Source organism: Gymnoscopelus microlampas (genome assembly GCF_963454915.1).
Source record: "Gymnoscopelus microlampas genome assembly, chromosome: 21".
Classification (NCBI taxonomy): Eukaryota; Metazoa; Chordata; class Actinopteri; order Myctophiformes; family Myctophidae; genus Gymnoscopelus; species Gymnoscopelus microlampas.
In genome coordinates, this window is record NC_139958.1 from 7,499,570 (window position 1) to 7,508,565 (window position 8,996).

Consider the following 8,996-nt stretch of genomic DNA (forward strand, 5'->3'; position numbering starts at 1 on the left):
GTGCTGTATCACTTTGATTAAGTTGGTAAAAGGATAGCCCCTAGGCGTTAATCAGAAATCAAGGTGAAGGTGGTGGTATAGAAGCTACTTTGATCTACTTCTATGTTGGATTTTTTTAGAGGCCAGTGCCTTTTTCCGTAAGAGTGGCCCTTACAGAGTATGTGTGCTACACTAAATGGAACAGAGCCTTCATTAGAAGCATTGGTAAGACCTGTGAAGGAAGTAAGGAGGGGGCCCAATTTCTTTCCAATATGGCTGATGTGCATAGAGCCTATTGGAACACTTGTAGTTACCAGGAGGAATGTCTGATAGGAAAGAAGAATTAGTGGGTGGTGTAATAAGAGTGAACAAGTTGGTCCCTTAGATTGGGAGGGCGTCTGAACACCAGCCTGGGGGGGCTCCTTGAAAACATGTTTTAATCTGAGATCCGTGTTAATGATATGCCAATGTTTGTGCAAAATGTTACAGAAATCAAATTCTCTTGCTCTTGTTAATTGTATAAAATATAAAAAATATATAAGCAGTTCAAAATCTATTTAAATGTAAAGCCCTTTGTAAAGTAGAGATATGGTAGCTAGACATACATAGGAAGATTGGAAGGTAGCCCAAACTGTCATTTTAAATGAGGTATTCCAATAAAAAAAGGTACTGTACTGTAGTTCTCAAAGCCCTGGGCTCAAGGCTCAGAAGGTCCCTATCAGCTCTCTGAAAAACAAAAAACTAAACTGCATTCAATTTGTACCCCCCTTTGTAGGATTGCTCACACTGTTGCACTAATGTACAAACATATTGTATATAGAAGTTTATTTGTGTATATACCTTACTGCATATTCTATAAATACAGATACTAAATTATTCCTGCCCATATTATGCATATTTTCCTTTGCCGCTAAACCTTATTTTAGTGTCTTATTATATTACATCCAGTATTATCACTATCATCTTGTTGTTAAATTGTATCGTTGTTAGCACAGTCTTACGGAACACGCTACACCAACATTTTGCTGCTTGTACCCGTATGAGTGACATATCTTGAATCTTGCCATTATGACATGATTCACACATACCGTAATCATTGGTAAGACCTGTGAAGGAAGTAAGGAGGGGGCCCAATTTCTTTCCAATATGGCTGCTGTGCATAGAGCCTATTGGAACACTTGTAGTTACCAGGAGGAATGTCTGATAGGAAAGAAGAATTAGTGGGTGGTGTAATAAGAGTGAACAAGTTGGTCCCTTAGATTGGGAGGGCGCCTGAACACCAGCCTGGGGGGGCTCCTTGAAAACATGTTTTAATCTGAGATCCGTGTTAATGATATGCCAATGTTTGTGCAAAATGTTACAGAAATATCAAATTCTCTTGCTCTTGTTAAGAGCCTTCCAATCAGTCAGCTATTCTCCCTTTTGTATCACCAGATATTGTGTGTGTGTGTGTGTGTGTGTGTGTGTGTGTGTGTGTGTGTGTGTGTGTGTGTGTGTGTGTGTGTGTGTGTGTGTGTGTGTGTGTGTGTGTGTGTGTGTGTGTGTGAGATAAGGACTTATCTAAACATTTTACACCGTCAGTGAGAATGTACAAACATTCCTGTGTCAAACCTTCCATGTTTCAACTCTGTACTGAAAATCCTGAAATCTTTGCACATCTCTCTGATAATACACCGGATGTTGTTGTTGTCAATGAAGGAAACAGATCAGTTTCCATTCTTGAAATGGCCTGCACCTTTGATTCTAGCTTAGAGGAAGCTTTTATGACCAAAGTCATTAAATACCAGCCTCTCCTCCATACCATCACAGAGCTAGGTTATAGGTGCAATCTATTTGTGTTTATCTTTGGCAGCCTAGGACAACATACGTTGGATGTAAGAGGCTTCCAACAACTTGGGATGCCAAAAAAAGCCTAAACGGCTTGCAAAATTCTGTGGAATCTCTTCTACTATCGGTAGCCGCCAAATATGGCGAAGACGCTGTTATTTGTACCCCTAAAGCGTGTGGGAGTATCTGTCCATGATTTGCTTACTGTACATTTTTTACAGCACCTTCTAATATTTGTGTCCTTGTATTGTATCTCTTATGTGGACATAAATAAACTATTAAATATGTGTGAGTGTGTGTCTGTGAGTGTGTGTGTGCGCGTGCGTGTGTGTTAGTGAGAAGAAGGCAACATATTCTAAATGCTGTGCAATTCTAGCAGTGGCTAGTCCATCCGTTAAATGGTAAATAGCGACACCTGCTGGTATGATGTGGCATGAAAAGGAACACATAATTTAAATGAACATTCAGGATTGTGGGACTGTGCAGTGATGCACATTAACAGTGCATTTACTCAAGTACTGTACTTAAGTACAATTTTGAGGAATTTACTTTACTTTCTGTACTTTTACTTCTACTCCACTACATCTCAGAGGCAAATATTGTACTTTTACTCCACTACAATTATTTGAAAACTTTAGTTACTAGTTACTTTGCAGACATAAATTATTATATTATAAAACACACATTAACCACTTTTTTATACATAGGCTATTTGAAAATAGCCGATCTACAAGCTCACAACGCGTCGCATCGCAACCTTGTAGATCTGCTATTTTCAAACATTTTTAGTACTTTTACTTTTGGTACTTTAAGCATATTTTGATGCCAATTCTTTTGTACTTTTACATTTTGAATACAGGCCTTTTACCTGTAAGGGCACGGTCACACCGCACTTTTATTTTACCTCTGGGGCGGAATCTGCCAATGCTTTGTCAATGCAAATGCGTGGATTCATGGTCTTGCGGATTTTTTCCAAGAATCCACGCATTTGCATTGACAAAGCATTGTCAGATTCCGCCCCAGAGGTAAAATAAAAGTGCGGTGGGAGCACGCCCTGAGGGCGCGCTCCCACCGCACTTTTATTTTACCTCTGGGGCAGAATCTGCCAATGCTTTGTCAATGCAAATGCGTGGATTCACGCAAGAGCAGATTTTTCCGCTTGTCGCGCAGACCTTGCGTTTATCCGCTCTACACGAAGAAGCATAAATCTGCTGGAGGCAGGAGCTGATTTTCCCCCTCTGTCCAATCGGGTGAGTCGAAGGCGGACCGTCCCAAGACTCAGAAAGCAACATGGTGCTCTCAGTGGACCAACTGGTTGTAGCTGTTGCATCTCACCCAGTACTTTATGATTTGTGCACTTGGGGTTCGTACATCTACATACACATTCAGATTTAAAATATAAAGTGCTTACCCTACGGCCACGGATTTTACAATCATGTACGGGCCCTCAGAAGTACCCGTATCTTCCGTATTGTTCAATAAAAAGCATTTTAATCGATTGGTGGCCATTTTCCCATAGAGTTATAATGTACCAACAGTGCAATACACCTCTCAACCGCTAGGGTCGCGCAGTTGAAAGCATACGGAGAAAATGACCACTGATTGGATTAAAATGCTTTTTATTGAACAATACGGAAGATACGGATATTTATGAGGACCTGTACATGATTGTAACATCCGTGGTCATGGCCAAGTATTTTATATTTTAAATTTGAATGTGTATGTAGATGTACAAACCCCAAGTGTGAAAGTGCAAAGACATTTTTTTGTCTAGTGGCTAGTGTCTAGTGGCGGTGCGGGCTACGGGGACGGTCTTGAATGTGAGTGACAGGTGCGTCACAGCGTTTTTTTAGAATCCGCTGGCTGCAAAAAACTGTGGCCGCGCACAACCTGCGTTTAACAGCAGCCAGCCAACTTTTGGTGAGAGCGCGCCCTAACAGAGTATTTTTATATTGTGGTATTGGTATTACTACTTTTACTTAAGTAAAATATCTGAGTACTTCTTCCGCCACTGAGACCTGATTGAATGTGCTAGCATGTCGGAAACTCTGTCCCGTGGGCTTTTGGTGTTTTAATGACATCACGGGGGAACTAGACCTGTGTTTAATTAAGTACACACAGGCTCCATGACACCAGAACCACACAGTAATGGGAGACTATAGAATAAACAAGAATACCCAGTTAATTTCACCTCATAAAACTACACACAATCACTGACAAGTGACGACAACAAGCAATTTCCAAAATGTGAGCACAATCTTTTAATAATCAATTGTATAAAATATAAAAAATATATAAGCAGTTCAAAATCTATTTAAATGTAAAGCCCTTTGTAAAGTAGAGATATGGTGGCTAGACATACATAGGACGATTGGAAGGTAGCCCAAACTGTCATTTTAAATGAGGTATTCCAATAAAAAAAGGTACTGTACTGTAGTTCTCAAAGCCCTGGGCTCAAGGCTCAGAAGGTCAGCTCTCTGAAAAACAAAAAACTAAACTGCATTCAATTTGTACCCCCCTTTGTAGGATTGCTCACACTGTTGTACTAATGTACAAACATATTGTATATAGAAGTTTATTTGTGTATATACCTTACTGCATATTCTATAAATACAGATACTAAATTATTCCTGCCCATATTATGCATATTTTCCTTTGCCGCTAAACCTTATTTTAGTGTCTTATTATATTGCATCCAGTATTATCACTATCATCTTGTTGTTACATTGTATCGTTGTTAGCACAGTCTTGCGGAACACGCTACACCAACATTTTGCTGCTTGTACCCGTATGAGTGACATATCTTGCCATTATGACATGATTCACACATACCGTAATAACAGTATCATGCTAAAACACAATGGACTTAAAGGGATATTTCACTTCAAGAAAATTGGTCATTTTATCATCTACTGTTCGGGAATACCCGGACAGTTTTTAAGTTGCTTGATTCACTATTGAGATATTTGATATTCATTTTATCAGACACGCCCCCTTCCTATACAAACCTTAGTTCCTATACAAACCATTGTAACTTCAAGCTCCATTTTAACTATGTTAGATTCATCAAAAACACCCGTCCTTGGTTCTGGTGACTGACATTGTCCTTCTAATACATGAGGAGAATGTTCAATTGCTTTTTTCATTTATTTCTAATAATTCTTTTGGAAAATGAAAAAAAATTAAATACAATAAAAAAATAAAATAATAATAAATGAAAAAAGTAATCGAGGACCAAGGACAGGTGTTTTTGATGAATCTAACATGTTAAAAATGGAGTTTGAAGTTAGTTTGTATAGGAAGGGGGTGTGTCTGATAAAATGAATATCAAATATCTAAATACTGAATCAAGCAACTTAAAAACTGTCCGGGGGGGCTCACCAAAGCCTGAGTAGACAATAAAATGACCCAAACATTTTTTGAAAATGAAATATCCTGTCTATAATGCATACGTTTGTGTAATAATGGTTAAGAAAATATGTAGTATTTATTCATTTCATTCATTCATTTCTTGGTTTTGTTCTGTAGTGTGAAAATGTTTCATGCAACTCCGCAAATTTTGTTCTAATAGTCTTATTTGACCCAATGAAAAAGAAGAGCAGAGATGCATGACTTCCCCCTTTGTCCATCTCTGTCGTTCACTATCCCTTGAAATTCTGAAAGACCTCGGCAGCCTCGAGCCAGGTTCTGAAGCACGACAGACCCTTGTCTCGGATCTGTTTCCTGCCCTTGTCTGTGATCACCTCGCCGTTCTCCTTCACGATCACCAGCCTGGGCACCGCCGTGATCTTATAGCGCTGCTTCAGCTCACTGTCACATGGAGAGAAAGACAAATAATAATAGAACACACACACACACACACACACACACACACACACACACACACACACACACACACACACACACACACACACACACACACACACACACACACACTATTTACCCTTTCCCTTCTTACTATAGGCTAAATCGCAAGAACATATATTAATAGTATGTTCTCAAAGTGGGGCTCTCAAAGTGGGGTCCGGGGACCCCCAGGGGTACTTGAGGGGGTTCCAGGGGGTACCCAGCAAAATGAGTAAATATAGCATCAGAATAATTATGACCTTTTATACTTTGGCTATTCAAAAATAGCAGATATACAGTACAAGCGCGGCACCGAGTGCCGCGCTATGAGCTTGTAGATCTGCTATTTTTGAAAAATCAAAAACCAATATTTGTAACTCAAATCTTTGCTTCTGAGGGGTCCCTAGAACTAAATATTTTTAGATGGGGGCCCGCGGCCAAATACGTATAATTTTGGGGGTCCTTGACATGAAAAAGTTTGAGAACCACTGCTGTATGTAATTGGAGTAGTTTGTCTTGTAGGCTATACAATATATTATGTACAGCTTATTACCCTCCAGGTTAGGCCTATAAGATGCTTAGGAGTGTCAGCTTCTAGGATTATGTCCAGTGTACAGGCCAAAGTGTCCTCCACACTGTCTGTGTGACAGTTGACACAGACTGCTTGACACAGGGATGGCAGGGGAGAAATACATCAAAATGTATCTTGTTAGTAACAAGATACATAGTAACATAGTAACTTAGTAACAAGTTGTTACTAAGTACAAGTAGGCCTACCCCAAAAACAAGTGAAAATACCAGTGCCAAATAATGTAATCTATTAATTAAAATACATGATTTTGTACAGACATCTTTTGTACTACATCTCAGATCCAAATATTGTACTTTTAACTTCACTACATTTATTTGAAAACTTACGTTTTGTACTATCGACAGAGTAGGCTACGTATTTGGTATTTCTACATTGATTGCAGTATTGATATTTTTACTTAAAGTAAAACAATTTGAGTACTATTTCCACCACTGTTCATATCTACTTAATTACATCATGGTTCTTTAAGTGGGGCCCGGGGACCCCTGGGGGGGGCAGCAAAACAAGTTGATATGTCGTCAAAATATTTTTAACCACTTTAAACATATTTTATACTTTGGCTATTAAAAAATAGCAGATATACAAGCTCATGGCGCGGCACTTATCTGTTATTTTAGACAAATCCTGGCTTTTTTTTTTTTAAGACAGTGGGTCCAAAAACACCATTTTGGGGGTCCTTGACATGAAAAAGTGTGAGAACCAGTGACTTGACTCACAGTTTATACTGATCAGTCCAGGGCAGAGCCAGCCAGTCTCCGTGCATGTCATGGTAATACTCCACCATGTCGTCGGGCGTCTTGTCCGACGACACGAACACGATCTCGAACTGCGCGGGGCTCTGGTCGTCGCTCGATCCCCCCGATCCTTCAGGATCCACCAGATCCGTGTAGAAGTCGCAGAGGATCGGCGTGAAGTCCCGGCAGGGCGGGCACCAGCCGGCCGAGAAGTAGATCCCCACCACTTTGTTCCTCAGAGCCTCGTCGGGATCCACCAGATCGCCGTCTTTATTCAGGAGAGTTCTCCCCGAAAACACATCGACCATGGTGGATCCTACTACTGAAAGATTACACTTCGGTAACGTGAGCCGCACGTTTTAGAATGATGACAAAATCGATAGAATGTTGCCGGTGGTTCCGTTCACATGTCGCTTGTCGTTCACAGTGTGAACATTCTCTCTCTGCGCTTCCTCTTCGTTGTGAAGACAAGTGGCTGCTCTGGCTGCCTGGATCCAACGTTGCCAAGTTTCGCGAGAGAAACAAGCAAACCAGGCATTGGTGGAAGTAACCAAGTACATGATGTATGTAGCCTACTCAAGTAAGTGCAGTAGCCTACTGTACTTAAGTACAATTTTTAGGTATTTGTACTTTACTTGAGTATTTCCAATTTCCAATTTCCAATGCTTTTTACTTCTACGTAACTACATCTCAGAGACAAATATTGTACTTTTCCTCCTACAATTATTTTAAAACGTATAGTTACTAGTTACTTTGTAGATTTTGATTATTATTACAAACCCACTTCAGACCTACTTTGGCCATTTGAAAATAGGCGATCTGCAAGCTCACAATGGGTCGCGATGCGACACACTGTGAGCTTGTAGATCTGCTATTTTCAAAAGATGTTCAGGATTTGAAAACTTGAAATGAGACATTCTGCATAATGAGTACTTTTACTTTTGGTACTTTAAGTACATTTTGATGCCAATACTTTTGTACTTTTAGTCAAGTACATTTTGAATTCCGGACTTTTACTTGTAACAGAGTATTTCTACATTGAAAATAGCTGATCTACAAGCTCATAACGTGTCGCGATGTAGATCTACTATTTTCAAAAAATATATTGAAGAAAATGTGATCAATGTGGAATATTTTTTTAACATTTTAACAACACAAATATTGTATGGGGTCCCACTCCCTGGCATCAAATATTTTCAGGGGAATCCGCAGACAAATACATATTAATATGGGGGTCCTTGACATGAATTTGTTTGAGAACCACTGGTTTAAACAACATTTAGTAAACAAGCCCAAATAAGAAACTACACTTTAGAAACAAGCCCAAAAAAACCCGCAATTAACCAATATATTTACAAGCAACTTTACAGAAAAACAAGCCCATACTCGCTTATAATAAGCGGACATGGCAACACTGGTCACTGTCGTTTTGTTTACATTTCTGAAAAAGCTGTGTCGTCATCATTACCAGCCGACCAATAAGCATACAGGAACTTTGTTGTCGTAATTCATTAGCCACGTGGGTTGGATTCCCCCTCCCCTGGATCGCCTCTGTCACTAGATGGCCACCCTAGAAAGGAGCAGTGGTGGAAAAAGTAGTCAAATGTTTTACTACTTAAGTAAAAGTAGCAATACTGCAATGTAGTCCGGAATTAAAAATTTACTTGAGTAAAAGTACAAAAGTATTGGCATCAAAATGTACTTAAAGTACCAAAAGTAAAATGTTTGAAAATACCAGATCTACAAGCTCACCAATATGCGTTGTGAGCTTGTAGATCGACTATTTTCAAATAGCCCATATATAAAATAGGGCTAAGGTGGTTAATGTATGTTTTATAATATAATGATTTATATCTACAAAGTAACTAGTAACTGAAGTTTTGAAATAATTGGAGTGGAGTAAACGTACTGTATTTGCCTCTGAGGTGTAGTGGAGTAGAAGTAAAAGTATAGACATTTGGAAATACTCCAGTTAAGTAAAAGTGCCTCAAAATTGTACTTATAGACCATTGCCGGTG

At 39.4% G+C, this 8,996-nt stretch overlaps 1 protein-coding gene across 1 annotated transcript; it reads right to left on the reverse strand.

Moving 5' to 3' along the window:
• Positions 1–5,317: 5,317 nt before the first annotated feature.
• On the reverse strand, positions 5,318–7,413 carry nxnl2 (nucleoredoxin like 2). The gene is made up of 2 exons (XM_084047608.1): positions 6,961–7,413; positions 5,318–5,616 (listed from the first exon to the last, which is right to left on the reverse strand). The coding sequence occupies exons 1-2, from the start codon at positions 7,284–7,286 to the stop codon at positions 5,448–5,450; spliced, it is 495 nt and encodes a 164-aa protein (XP_083903734.1). The 5' UTR covers positions 7,287–7,413; the 3' UTR covers positions 5,318–5,447.
• Positions 7,414–8,996: the final 1,583 nt, after the last annotated feature.

Excerpts from the sequence above, each read along its gene's own strand:
- nxnl2 (XM_084047608.1), bottom strand. The coding sequence starts at position 7,286 with ATGGTCGATGTGTTTTCGGGGAGAACTCTCCTGAATAAAGACGGCGAT. Across the intron at positions 5,617-6,960 it reads TGGACTGATCAGTATAAACT|TGAGCTGAAGCAGCGCTATA; the intron begins GTGAGTCAAGTC and ends TCCATGTGACAG.